General features: G+C 44.8%; 1 protein-coding gene across 1 annotated transcript in view; it reads left to right on the top strand.

Annotated features, from left to right (window-relative positions):
• The window catches only part of LOC118788105 (multiple C2 and transmembrane domain-containing protein 2-like), a 51,676-nt gene that overhangs the window by 14,830 nt on the left and 22,087 nt on the right, over window positions 1–14,759 (top strand). The window contains exons 5-17 of the mRNA XM_036543976.1: window positions 4,752–4,894; window positions 5,071–5,147; window positions 5,385–5,499; window positions 5,668–5,700; window positions 8,602–8,769; window positions 9,412–9,542; window positions 10,080–10,266; window positions 10,399–10,492; window positions 10,587–10,689; window positions 10,918–11,020; window positions 11,378–11,479; window positions 11,967–12,041; window positions 12,696–12,815. Of these exons, the coding sequence (XP_036399869.1) occupies window positions 4,752–4,894; window positions 5,071–5,147; window positions 5,385–5,499; window positions 5,668–5,700; window positions 8,602–8,769; window positions 9,412–9,542; window positions 10,080–10,266; window positions 10,399–10,492; window positions 10,587–10,689; window positions 10,918–11,020; window positions 11,378–11,479; window positions 11,967–12,041; window positions 12,696–12,815 (1,451 nt within the window). The remainder of the gene's footprint in view (window positions 1–4,751; window positions 4,895–5,070; window positions 5,148–5,384; window positions 5,500–5,667; window positions 5,701–8,601; window positions 8,770–9,411; window positions 9,543–10,079; window positions 10,267–10,398; window positions 10,493–10,586; window positions 10,690–10,917; window positions 11,021–11,377; window positions 11,480–11,966; window positions 12,042–12,695; window positions 12,816–14,759) is intronic.

Genomic DNA, 14,759 nt, shown 5'->3' with positions numbered 1-14,759 from the left:
TAATGAAATGTGTTTTCATCTCCTAGTTCCCTGCATGAGTGGGGATATTTCAAACTGTACTCAGCAGTTCTCAGAGAAACACAGTAGCATTACTTTGAGCAAGACCAGTATCAGAGAAACACAGTAGCATTACTTTGAGCAAGACCAGTATCAGAGAAACACAGTAGCATTACTTTGAGCAAGACCAGTATCAGAGAAACACAGTAGCATTACTTCGAGCAAGACCACTGTCAGATGTCGTCTTGACTTATTACCTGTCATTTTCTGCAGTAATGTCTAATGTCTGTTGTCTGGGATTACAGGGGTTCCAGTTTACATTTAGTTCTGAATGTATGCAGGGGTATTCACCTCTTGGGGGGTTATTGCTGGATGTGTAGCTATGATATGTGGCATAGAGTGACCCAGGTTTGTTTTTTTAGTTCAAACCTAGTGCAATTAGAAATGTCTAAATCAAAATGTGCTATATTTATAAATATGTATAACTTATATTTTGATATTAATGTTATTCCCATGGAAATATATGAATAAAAAGTATTTTGCCCTACCATTGAAATTGACACAATGAAACTGGCACAGTACGCCAGTCTGTAAACGGTGATGGCAGTTTTCATACAGTGCAGGCTAAGAGCAGCCCTGTAACTGCATGTCAAATTCAGATTTGATCTGCGTTACATGAAAGCATTGATTAGGCACGCAGTTTTGCACTGATCTTTCAAAGAGAAGAAATGTTCTTGGTGAAAGAAAGGCATGCAGATGGTTATGCAAGAGAAACCACTCGTAAAAACAGATGAGGTGGCATGTATCATGCTCACAGTAATAAATGCAAATAAGAGGCTGTGCTGCACTTTTATCAGGCCCATCTGAGAAAAGGGAAACAAAACCTTCTACTCTCGCACCTGACTGACCGGACAGCACAGGCACTGCATTGCACCACTATGTAGTAAAACGCTGGGAGTCAGTTGAAACCAGAGCTGGTCCTGAGTTATAGAGGTGTATGAAGATTGAATGAATATCAGACTCCATGACGGTGGCGTTCACTGAAGTTCCGTGGGTTTCTGGTCTTTCATCCAAACCAGGGTCTTGATTAGTTAGCCTAAGCTCTTCACCTGCATCACCATATTTTCAGAACCTTCAGGCTCACGGATGTCCATGACCCAAAGTGGGTATGTGTGGTTTATTACATCATAAGACTCGGCATCAGACTCCATTTGCTCAATTGCATAATGCCATGTTCAGGATTTTCTCTGAGGCTCCTCATCAAGTTCTCTGGGAGTTCATTCTTTGGTTATTCGAGAATGCCCTTCATGACATACAAGTTATATTCACTTATAATGCATCTGGATGTGTACTGCAGCAATAGGGGTGAAATGCCTTTAAGAGTAATGATAGCACTGTTCCACATGGAGGGGTTCAAACCTACAGCAATTTGGCTGCCAGCCCGTTTCCTTAAATGTTATGTTTGCTTGAACGATGATGTGCAGGCTTTTTGCAAAGTCTGCAGCCACCAGGTGGTCTAACCAGATATTCCCAGGGCACCTCGATATTGACTGACTTTGTCCAATCAGAGTTGAATTTGAGACCCATAGTTGGGCCAATATTAACACACGTTTCTAGTCTTTAACACTTGAGTAACTCACATGCTGGTACAATGTGGTGTTTGCATTAATGGAGGATGACTGTAACATCAGAGGCTGATTGTTGTGAATTCCTCTTACAGTGCATAAAAGACTTCCTGTTTGTATCTGACCTTATCAGCGGATTATCAGACCAAACTGACGTATGCTGGCAATCCCAGCAGCACTTGCACAGCACCTGGGCTTTTCTTTTTTTAATGAAGGCCTTCAGCGCCACCATTAGGCAGTGCAGAGGCAGAGTTATATCCTACATTTGTCTACATTGTTTTTCTTTACTCACCTGTCACATTGCACCTTGGAATCTTATATGTATTTTCCCTAATTTTTACATTTGTATTTTAACTTACCACATTATTCAAAAGATATCAAAAATCCTGGATTTTTCATACAACACTCAGATCGTTGAATGTACTTATTTTCAGTCATTTTCAGTCTGCCAGTATTCCATGCTTCACCCTTGGTGGCCAAAGTCATAATCTTTCATAATTGTAAATACTGAGGGATTTAACATAATGCAGTTTTGTAGTAATATTTGTGCAAAGACACCAACATTGTGCTTGTGCAAATGGAACTGCCAACAGAATTTCTTCAAACTGTTTCCATATAGACGCATGCCTGTACTTCCCAAGCCTAGCTGTCATGGAGAGGTCAATGCTGCCATCTGCTGGTCATAATATGAAACATAAGTCTTAAAACTGTATGAAGACGTTGGAGGTCATTTATTTGTTGGACCTCCACTTTCTTAAGCCCTCCTGAAACACTGTTGAAAATGTGCAGCAAACTGTGGCAAAACTGGATTTGCAGTAAAAGCGCATATTCTAATCTCTGGACACTTTTTAAAAACCGTGTGAATGAGTAGCACACTATGTCTTCACAAGCTTCGTAGTGCAGAATCCCACAGAGGTGTAATTTCCACCAGTTGTAGTTTAGGAAGCTGTGGTGGTGTCACGTCAGGCTCTCATATGGGGATGTGTTAACCACACTCAGTATCAGCAGCAAGTGACCCTCTGACACATTTCAGCGGTCACTATAGAAATAGAATGAGCAGACCAGCCCTCCAAATTAAAGGCAACGGACAGCCTAATGTATTTAGGAGCCAGAAGGCTGTTCAAATTCAGTTTTCATTATACGTTGAATTCATTCATTTCATTATACGAATTCTTGTATCGGAATTCATAATTGTTGTCTGGCTATCCATCCCTGACCCTGGAGGACCTCTGCTCTCAGTTTTCATTTCATATGCTGTTTTTTTTTCATTTTACTGTTTTTTAACTACTGTGTTTTATTATTTGTTAAATTCAATTGTTTCCACTATGTGCACTTTGATGTGCAAAACTGTACCTAAATGTGCTGCATAAAGAAAGTTTGTTATTAATTTTATTTATCAGATAGATACTTAACTGTCTGATTCAACTAATCATTTACTTTCCTCTCAGTCTGGGTCGATTTCTCAGGGCTGGAAACCCTTCAGAATGACACCCCTCCAAGACCAGAGCCAAGTGACCCTGTTCTACAACATGGGATCTATTTCCTTTACGTAAAGCCAATCAGCAAGCAATGTTGGACCAGGCAGTTATGTTTATTGTGAATAATTGAAACTGTTCATTTTCTCTGCTTACAGAAGCTGCTATTTCTGATGTTTTACCAACCACATGAAAACAGTTGACCCTGCCTGTGTTTAGACCAAATCAATATAGATGAAGTTGGCTAACTGTTTTCCTAAAACAAACCCAAGACAGTGGCCATATAGAACAGAACTGGGCTGATTTTTAATCACATCCTTTGAGGTCACTTCTTGAAATTTCTCTGTGTGGCTCCTGGCAAGCCAGATAGGATTAAAAACTATTTCTTCCTACAAGGGTTTCCAGTAATTTCCGTAAGTGGTCTCATTAAAGACCGAAGCAGGCTTTAAAAAATAATCTCTAGGAAGATGCTTACTCTTACCCGCCAGGTAATATTTGCATTTTAACTTTTAATGTTTGCAATGCTTGTAAAACAAGTCAATCAGATAATAATGTCTCTCCTCTCATTAATGAGATGGTGCATGTCAGAGATCAGACGGTGTCTAATTTCTCTCCGATTTCTCATTGGACGGCTCAGCCTTCCCCTCCCCTGCCTGGCTCCCTCTCGTCCAATCCCGTCTCCCTGCTAGTTGAGACGTTACTTCTGTTGACAGGATGGCACCATTATGCAATTCCCACATGCCTCTCTCATCTGCGGTATTTGCCTAACAATTAAACACCATGCCGGAGCCGGACACCGTCCCGCTCATAACGTGCTGTGAAAAGCCCCCCTCCCTCCCCTCCCCGCTACCCCCCTCCCCGCTACCCCCCGCTCCCCGTTTTTTGTTCTCCTCCTTTTCTCTGTTAATTTCCGATGTTCCTGTTTTCAGTCACGCTCGAGCTTCCCGTCAGCGCGGAACAGTTCAAACATTATCTGCCTGTCAAGCTGCCTGGAGCGTTTGCCTGTTTGGGAGGAGCTGGTGTGGGTCCTGCCTACCTCTCCGAGATGCTTATTTGAGCGGGAGAGCTGATGTGTCTGACAGCTGGTCCCCACAGAGTCTTTGTCATCTGATTCAGGCCTCCCTGTAGTTTTTTTTTTTTTGCCCTTTTTATGCATCAGTATAAACCAAGGACTAGTTTCTTTTATTTCATAGCCAATCTAGCAGAGACAAAGCTGTACCCTGAAAAAAAGACAAGCAGTAGTCGCTTAACAGGATTTGGAGATCAGCACCCGTTGCCTTTGGTTTCAAGGGCTTTTGGTTTCTGCATGCGTCTCAGGCAGGGGAAAGTTATGCGCTTTCGCAATTATCTAGATGCATCTCTCACTTGTCTTCAGGAAATGCACTGTGGTCAAAACAGAGGGTGGTTTCACAAGTCTCTCACGCCAGTAAAGAAAAGCAGTTCACTGTTTGACCAACAGAGGGGAGTGTGGAGTTGTATTGAATGAAATGGTCCTTTAATAAAAAGATAAGATTTAAATCTGCTACTGTGTTCAGGTGACATGGTGGCATTCAGTATGATATATTGATTCTGCCCTTCTGTGTAGAACTCAGTTTCACTCACTACATTTGACTACGTATATTATGGCAATTAATAAGTTTTATTTTTTTTGTAGGCACAAGTGATCCTTATGTCAAATTCAAATTAGATGGGAAGACTATTTACAAAAGCAAAGTTGTCTACAAAAACCTCAACCCATCATGGAACGAGTCTTTCTCCTTACCTCTGCGCAGTCTGGAGCAGAAACTCCTGATCAAGGTAAGCCAGGCCTAGCAGACTAATAGTATGCATTTTCTAATGAGTGTTTATAAATACCACCAATATTCATGTATTTCTTGATGAAATGAGAAAAATGTTCAAGCGGCGCAGGTCTTTCCCAGTTCCTGGTCCCAGAAACAATTAAACCTGGTAATTTTGTGTGTGCATTGATGAAGGTATACGACAGAGACCTGACCATGGATGACTTCATGGGCTCCAGCAGCCTTGTCTTGAGTGACCTTGAACTGGACAAGTAAGTAAAACACAGCCATTTCAAGGTCACCCTTTCAGTCATTTTCACAATAACACAACCCGTACATAAATATATACTTAGTGCTTGTAAGCCAGCCATGTTGATGCATGCTGTGAATGAGGACCGGGCTAGAATCTGATTAGAAGATGGTAATAATGATGTACAGAACTGGAAGCTACGCAGCACACTGGTAATCTCCATTTCTCTCATGCCCACACAAAATGTCACTCTTCGCAGGACTTGTGAGATGATGCTCAGTTTGGATGACCCCAACAGCCTTGAGGATGACATGGGTGTGATAATGATTGACACGTGTTTGTCTCTGCGGGACGGAGAAAGCAGCAGACATTTGGTAAGGATGACTTTCCCTCTGCAGTTTAAAAGAAGCCTCATAGCAAACCCTGTTTACCAGCACAGTGTTTGTAATTTTCTACACCGAGCAGTAATGCATGACATTGCTTTAACCTGAGATTTTCTTGTGTTTTTGTTTCCAATTTTCATCCACCTTGTCCCCAAGCAGAAGTGGCCACAGAAACGAAAGAGGAGCATGAGGGTAAGACGGCAGATGAAGGATGTTGTTGCCAAGCCTATGCGGCTTACCCATGGAAAGCGTTTATAATAGTGTGATTTTTAGCTGATACATAGTACAGATTGTCTGCTTTCTTCAGGTTGACACTGCGGATTTGGTATCGCAGACATTCCCACATGGGAAGGCTTTCAGTTTGAAACAACATGCAGAATGCTGGGAACCTTTTGAACAGGCCTTTTGTCCAAACATCCCGGAGATTCTATTGTTCTGCACATTCTGCCATGCTGCAAGCTTGCAGATTCAGACTGGTCTCACTGCGCTGCAGTGTCATCTCACTGCTACAAAGTTACAGCTGCATTCTGAGACTATTGTGTGTTAACTGGGAGAAGAAAAGCTCAATTATGAATAATGACCTCTACCTACATGTCCATCGTACACTTCTCTTTTAGTGTTTTACTAAACATATACTGCCCCTTAATACTGCACTGTACTTACTATACCCTTCGATACTGCACTAAGCCTTATGTACCTTATTCTATCTACACTTGTATAAGTCTTAATGTTGACCACATCAATGGGTACCATAAGAAAGTCATACATTTACAATTTTTTCATAAATAATTCTAGTCTGAAGTGTCTTTTTGTGGAAAAAATGGGGAATACTGTATGTAGAAGAAATGGAACATATTTTGTTGTTCGAATTGGTAGATGAATTCATATAATCTAGTGAACCAGCATGTTGACACAATGCAAATGGCACAGATCAATGGTGATGCATAATACTCTTTAAAGCCATAGACAACCTGTTACATGGTCAGAGTAACTTTTCATTTCGGCACAAGGGGGCAGTAGATGATTAGTGTATGTAAAGGGAAAAACGGGTAGGCTTATATTCATCTGTAATGCAGGAGTTGCACTGTCCTAAGGAAGTTTATCAGCCTTTTTCTTCCTCTCAGCGTTTCAGTTGTTTTAAAGAGCAGACTGGGCTTGCTGTTTGCCAGCACACTGCACTGTCTGTTTAAACAGTATATTTCAGCCATCTAAACGTGTCATATGGTCTTATTTGCATTTTAATTAAGCACAAAAAAGGAGCAAAGACATATTTGAGTTTATGGCAGATACTGCTTAATCTCTCTCTCTCTGTCTCTCTCTCTCTCTTTTTAAAGCAATAAGCGATAAATTTAATTCATTTAGGCTGGAATAGGAGGCAGTGAAAATGTTTTTCTGGACTGTCGCTGCTTTCATTATCTTTGCTGCTGGTTTATTATACGGCAAAGCAGCCTGTCTATACATCTGGCTCTGCCGTCTCCTGACACCGCGCTACAAGAATTTCAATTCACTTTTGATTGCATAGAGGGAAAATGCAAAAAGAGGCTTCCGTCTAATCTTTCTGTAGATGGAAGGACGGACGGACAGAGCAATGGACGTGTGTGATCAGCCTCTATCCGCCGGGCTAATGAGAGGCATAGTGTACAGCCTCTGGAGGAGAGGATACTGCTCCTAGCTTATCAGTGTGAGAAGTGTGTACTCCGGCCATGTTCCACGTCTCTCCTTCGACAGTTTAACAGGAAATGAGAGCTGCTTTAGCACCCATCTAGGGATGAAAGAAAACATGGCTTTTAGAGGATTTCCCACTCCCTTTCCCTCGCATTAATATTTCTCTCATTTACAATAGAGAGATCCCAGAGATATCCATCATGCTCTGACTTGAAGTGCTTGTGTATGCGCGTCTGTGTTTTTTTGGGCAGCGCTGTGTGGGAGAGAGGGGATGTCCGTCCGCTGTTCGGCCATATTTTCAGCGGGATGGTAAAGACATGAGAGGCCGATAATTCCCATGCATCCCTAGCTATAATCCAGATGTTGGGATGTAATATCGCAGCTGTCGACGGACGGAGCTGAAGTGCCAGCCAAATGGGCCTGGTTCGAGCTCATCCCACTGGTCTCATGCTGTTCCACCATATGGAAGCAATCCCGGCCCCCTTTTAGAACTAAGAATAGACTCTCTTTAGGGGCCTCTTGCAGCTAAGTGGAACTGTTTTATTGGCCGGCAAGATAGAAGCGTATCCAAGATAAACACTTTGGATGACACGGCTTGGCTGGGCATTAGATCCCCCCTCTCTCTCTTTCTCTCTCTCTCCCTCTCCCTCTAGTTTTTCCCCTCGTTTTTTTAAGGGGCGGGATATTTATAGAGGCGCTATCATTTATTTCACGTTAATGCGAGTCTTTCTGATGTTCTTTGATCCCCGCCGGAGCGGACTCCCACGTCTCCCTAACCTAACGGGAAGTGGAGATGGCGAGGTGGTGGGGGGTGCGATTGCTGGCTTTTTGAAGCCGCCATGGAGGAGCAGAGTAGCACAGAATCAAAGAGGCTGGGAGAATATTACGGCCCCATCCCTTAATTACAGGCAGCTTCATGTCACCTCGGCTGTCCTGGTGCTTATTGCTGTGCCGTTATTACGGGGGACGTTTTCACAGACTGACTCCTCTGAGGCAGTGCTGGCTCTGCTCTGCGCTCTCTCCTCTCCTCTCTCTGTGACATGGAAATCCTCTTGGAGGCTGTGACAGAGCAGTCACACCGGTCACCCATGAGCCATCACTTGTCTGAATGGACGCTTCTCCCGTAAAAGCTCACAAGCATTCTGCTCTCTCTGCTCTCGGTTGTCCTCTCTGGGCCAAAGCGGTCGTCAAACCCCGCTGATGCTTCCTCGTGCCTCAAGAGGACTCGGAAAGGAGGCATGGGCAGAGCCTTGTGGATGTCTGCTTCTCAAAAGAGCGTTGATGTGGTTGCCCTTGTGGTAACATGCACCAGCACAGGGGCATGGTTAGCAGAGAGTTGGAGTGCATCTTCAGCACAGTGAGGGAGGCTGCCGACAGAGACTGAGGCCCCGCCCTCACGCTCACCCTTCCTGCCTGTGTGTTTTCCAGGCGGGCGTGGCCCCGCAGAACCGCCGCCTCGCAGACACGCACAGAAAGAACCAGCTGTGGAGCAGTGTGGTATGTGTGACACTGGTGGAGGGGCAGGACCTCCCTGACGACGGCCAGGGGGACTTCTTTGTGCGTTTCAGGCTCGGCGATCAGAAATACAAGAGCAAGGTACCGTATGGCTCCGCCCTCACCATGCCCCTTTCTTCTACCATCTCCTGTAAGGTCCTGTTTCAGCTCCGCACCTCCACCTGCAGATGCACGGTCCCTGAGAGTTTGCTCATTAGCACAGAGACTCTGTATGTTGACCATGTATCCAGCTGTTCTGTCTCTCCCATTTTTGAAACTCTAAGTGCTCTGATTTGCTGGCTCATTATTAACATTTTTGAAGGACTGTGCCCTGAAACAGAACAATGAGACCCACCAAGATATATGATGAAAGGAGCTTAGAAGCTGAATATCTGGTCGTAATATATCTGTCATTAAGTTGTGCCTCAGAACCACCACTGTGCTCCATCTTGTGGTCATCATTTTGGATCCCTCGGCGATCGCTCATTTGCAAATACCCAGCGTGCCTTGCTTATACAGACTTCATTGTCATCCTCCCCTGCTGATCCCTCCCAAGTGTTCATCTAGCCATGGGCATGGTCTGTTTGTAACATGATCGTTTTGTCTGTATGCAAGTTTGATGAGCAGTTACTCTGTACTGAGTCTTGCGATCCAGTGTAGACTCTCCTTAGATGGACAGTTTTACACAGCATTGCTCCTGTGGCCCTCGCACTTACATTCACCTTTGTGATTATGTCCTTCCAGGGTTTGTGCAAAAAGGCCAACCCGCAGTGGAGAGAGAGGTTTGAGTTCAACCACTACCAAGACGGACCAGACATCCTGGAGGTAGAGGTTTGGGCCAAGGAAGGCCGAAAATACGAGGAGTGTCTGGGAATGTGAGTTCCCATATTTCTGTCATAGACATCGCAATGCGATGAACTGAATGCTCTCTGCTGCCAATCATTCAGCGAATGAAGCTGACCCCTTGCTTTCTCAATACTGCATGCATTATTGAACTACCATGAAGGTGTGACACATCTATTCTCGCTGATTGTGTCTGAAAACCTGCCCGCTGTTGCTGTCATGGGCCCAGCCCTCGGCAGTGATGTGATGTAAATTATAGGTAATCAGTCTATCAACTTTTATTTGAGGTAGCAATCTTTACAAACGCGATGTTGGAGAGTGCTTTGCAGTGCACTATATCCAGAGGGAATAATAATAAAAAAAAGACCAGAGAAACACCAAGTGAGACAGAATGGAGAAAAATATTCCCAGACTGCTTACAAAAAGCATTGAGATGAAGACCTTGCAGTGAGGAAAGATGTGTTACGAGTTATAAGTTATAAAGTGACAGCCGTCCCATACAGTGACGAGTCAGGATGCAGGCGCTATTTATTATAGTCCTTAATAGTGTTGTGCTCACCTGTGTGCAGGTGCGAGGTGGACCTCTCCAGGGTGCAGGTGAACCAGCGGCAGCTCTACACGCGTGTGCTGGACCAGGGCAGGGGCAAAGTGGTCTTTCTGGTCACCATGCTGCCGTGCAGCGGGGTGTCCATCTCTGACCTCTGTGCCCCACCCCTGGAGGAGCCCAACGAGAGGGAGGCCATGCTGGACAGATACGTGAGTCATCCTGCCACACACTCACTCACTCACACACACACACACACACACACACACTCTCTCTCTGTGTTTGGGTCGACACTTCCAAAGACCCTAAATCAGTTTCTCTGATATCTCTCCCCCTCTCCGCAGCATTTGAAGAACTCCCTTAAAAATGTCAGAGACATCGGGTTCCTCCAAGTCAAAGTCATCAAGGCTACGGATCTGATGGCGGCTGATCTGAACGGTACCGAATCCCCGATCCCTTTCAAGGTCGCCGCTCATTAAATTAGAAGGCTTCCCCATTTAACGCGTCCTGTGTCTGTTTTTAATCTTCGCAGGGAAGAGTGATCCTTTCTGCTTGCTGGAGTTAGGGAACGACAGACTACAGACTCACACCATCTACAAAACTCTGAACCCAGAGTGGAACAAAGTCTTTACCTTGTTAGTGAGAGAACTGAATCTTTCTTCATTTGCCTATCAACTTAACCTGATTGTTAAAGTCAGAGACATATTTCAAGTCAAGACTTACTGTACAAATGCATTCTATGAGTAAGTGTCTAATGACACCTTATCTAATTGTCGTTTATATGTGGAATCTCACCGGAGAGCCTGAGTTGCAGATTTGGTTCGTAATTGTATTTTAATCACTGCATAATTTGTATTTGTCAGTCCAATCAAAGATATTCATGATGTCCTGGAGGTGACCATCTTTGATGAGGATGGGGATAAAACTCCAGACTTTCTGGGGAAAGTGGCGATTCCTCTGCTCTCAGTAAGTGGGGATTTATTACTCTGTTTATATGGCATAATACTGCTGTAGTAAAGATTATGACCATCACTGTGCCTGCATTGTGTGAGGGGATAACTGTGGACTCGCTTCTACATGTCTTTTAATGCTGTACTCCTTGAAGACACTCACTGCTGCTTTTACAGTTATTTGATGAACACATTAATGGTGAGAATAGCAATGAATTTTAGGACTCGAGTTATGCTTTGTGGAGAACATGCTAAAAATAGGTTATGTTGTGATCATAGGAGGAATCTGCCAGTATTGCACAATGATTACAGAATGATGGGCTCCATTACAGACAGCAGCACTTGTCATGCCATTTTTTTCATGATACTCCAGACACATAACGGTCAGCAGATCGCATGCGCGTTGAAAAAGGAGGGCCTGCATGGGCCGTCCAAAGGCGTAATATGGCTGGAGCTGGAAGTCATTTTTAACCCGGTGAGTGTAAAGCTAGGACAGCCGCTGAAGGTGTGTAAGAGATGGCGGCTCCGGCCTGCCTCGCTGTTTCTGAGGCGGCCATCTGCAGTGCAGGCATGGAGGCAGGTCAGAGAGACGCTGACAGCCTAGCCCACGTCCTGGAACAGATGGTCCTCAGATAAACCAATCAGATCGCAGAAGTCGGCGACTGTTGCCGAGCGGCATCGCCTCCCTGTCGCTGGCACGGATCACCCGTGAATTCAGCCGGGTCTAAAATGACGCTTCTGAACCTGGCTTCCTTTATGTATGCAGTGTCCAATCTACCAGGAAGGGGGTGCTTTGATTTCAGTAACGGCCATTTTGTATAGTTGTCAGAATTTAGTTGGGTTGTGCTCTTTATGGATGTTTAACTGCAGAAGCAGACTTGATTGCATTGTTTTGACTGCACTGAAGGAAAATGGCAAATAGTTTTTTTTTTTGGCTTCTGAATGGCTCTTATCCCCCTCAGGTCAGAGCAAGTATAAGAACCTTCAAACCGAAAGAGATGAAATTTGTGGAGGAAAGCAGCAAGTTTTCCAAAAAGGTTTGTATCCATAATAATCACTGCCATGTTGGATATAGAATGGTATACGTGGTTTTGAGTGATTCCATTTCTCAAGATCTCCTTCAGTCATCTCACATGCCACTGCATCCAACGACCAGGGTCTAAGAATATTTACATTTTTTGCACAAACATTCCTATGACCACTGCTGGATATGATGCATGTGGTGAGATACACCAATACAGCTTTTCAGTGTCCTGATAAAGGAGCATAGGAACCCAACTTTAGGTCCCCTTTATCACGGGCAGGCCTTCTATGGAGCCTGCAGGACCCTTCATCTGAGGCACCAGGTCCTCACCGCCTCGCCACGAAACCGAAGAGCAGCTGGGGCCGAAATTGAGGCGTTTTGTCACTGCTGAACCCAGGAGTCGTATTGTCCCAAACATTAAAAATGAGATATGATGTAGTTATGCGCATATAAGTGCATATTCCCCCAGCGCCAACCAAAGGAAATTAAGCTCCGAGCCAGCAACAATGGCAGATATACAGTAAAGTGCTGCTTCAGTTCGTTTATCTTTATGATAACTGGGTATCTCGTAAAACTCACAATAAAGCGAGTAAATGTGGAAGGGCGAACATTATATCGGCCGTGCTATCTTCCTAACTGCCGTCTTTCCCCCATTACTTCCCTTCAGATCTTAGCACGGAACGTGTACCGCGTTCGGAAAATCACCAAAGCCGTGCTGTATACGTTACAGTACATTAAAAGCTGTTTTCAATGGGAGAGCACGCAGAGGACCATAATCGCCTTCTTGGTAAGTAATTTCCCCTTGTTAATGAATTTGCTTCACCCCTTGGGCTGATTGGCTCCTTTTCTCCGGCGCTGTATTATAAAGTTGCATGCTTTTTAACCCTTTCCTGTCCCGTTTCCATGAGGAAGCGCGGAGCATCACGTTGCATCTCCACCGTGTCTCTGGCCCTCTCTGGGTCCTGACAGCTGGCTCGCTGTTTCATGTCGTGTCTTTGTCCAAACTAATCCCCGAGTCCATTCCAGCTATGCCTTTAGTGTGCCATTTCAGAGAATCACAAAAAGCCAGCGACTTTTCACACACTCTCTGGTTACTATTCCCCCGAGAGGGTCCGTGTGAGAAGATACAAGCTATTTTATGGGCTTCAATGTGCATTTCCAGTTGTAAATAATCAGCCACACTTCTCCTTTACTACTCAAGTGGTGGAAGAGGGATCTGTGCTTTGAATTTATTGTATCAAGTGACTGCTTGTTGCTGAAGTTGGTGGTGTTCACAGTAGCTTGAGCAGAATCTCTGAAGATTACCAAGCGGCAGTCTTGGTTATTAGAAGCTCTGTTGGCCCTAGTATGCTGAAATGATTGACCCACACCAGCCTTCTTATATTTTTTGCAGCAATGCTCTTGTGACCACTGTGTAATAACACTGAAAGTCTTTACTGGCCTAAAAAAGGACAGGAGTGGTCCGCGCGCGCGTGTGTGTGTGTGTGTGTGTGCGCTCCATTGCCAGATGTAGTGTGTCTTATACCTACTAGCTTTTATACCCCAACATGCTGAACTCAGGTGAAAAAAAGAGGGTGCCCCTTGCCAGCAGGGTCGTCCCCTATCGCCCTGCCCGTGATTTGATCCTCCGCAGGTGACAGCGTGGCTCAGAGTTAGCCCTTTTCATTTTAGATACCCAAGTTTCTGCTTGCGCTCCACTTCAAAAAAAAAAAAGAAAGAAATGACCGAGTAGCATTGTTCAGAGTAATGGGATTTTTCTTTGCCCTCTGCTAATAAAAGGAAATCTTACTCTCCCTCGCTTCCGTCTTTTGATGTTTAGGCGATGGGCATACTGCAAAACTTTTTTTCCTCTCTAATTTCATGGTTCTGTTTTTCATAACGGTGGCTTATTAATCTGAGTCCTTAAAACGGCGGCGAGAAAGCCCTAGGTCCGCCGGCTGTCCCCAGGGGCTCTTTCAGAAACGCTACACTATCTGTCATCTTAAAAAAAAGAAAAGGCAACAAATCCACTTCTTCCTCTGATCTGCATATTAAATTTGAAATTTTTACTGCCGCCTTGGAAAAAAAGCAAGCAGGGGTTTATGAGTCTTAAGCCCGCTTCCAACTGTAGCATTCAAGTTGACTGGGATTTGATCAGGGAGAAGGAATGCAATGAAATGAATATACTTATGGTGGTTTGCTGTGCCGGGGTGGGTAACAGAAGGGGTCACGATTAAACAGTCCGAAGCACATGCTCATGAGTCAGCAGGTCAGGCATACACCCTTCACCAAAGCGCGTTCTCTCATCTCCTGCCAACCCAGCTTTGGGACGAGAGTCCTGTTTCTGCACAAAGCTGGCCTGCAAGCGGAAATACAGAGTCTTCCGTGGGACTTTTAGTTGGGGGGCTTGTGCACTACTGGTATCTGATTATTAAATATAATACCTGCTTTGAGTGCAAAGAGCATTAAAAGCATGTACACCGTTGAGAATGAGAAAAGGTATCCAGCTGTTGATGGAGGAAATAAAACCTGTTTACATGAGGAAGGCTTTGCGTGTTGTAAAGGTAGATCAGCGCTGTGGATCTGTTGGCTGTGCGGCGCGACGTGTGGCTCAGACAGACGGACAGAGTGTGCGCAGGGGTGCGGGCAGTTATTTTCGGAGCCGAGGTGTAAGGCGGCGCTCCCATGCGCTTCCTGCCGGCGCGAGGCGCGCTTCCTGAGCCGGAGGTGTCGGAGGTGTGCGGAGAGCCGC

Source organism: Megalops cyprinoides, chromosome 13, assembly GCF_013368585.1.
Source record: "Megalops cyprinoides isolate fMegCyp1 chromosome 13, fMegCyp1.pri, whole genome shotgun sequence".
NCBI classification, from domain to species: Eukaryota; Metazoa; Chordata; class Actinopteri; order Elopiformes; family Megalopidae; genus Megalops; species Megalops cyprinoides.
Note: the sequence above shows the minus strand (reverse complement) of the source record. Positions and strands in the feature narration are given on the sequence as shown.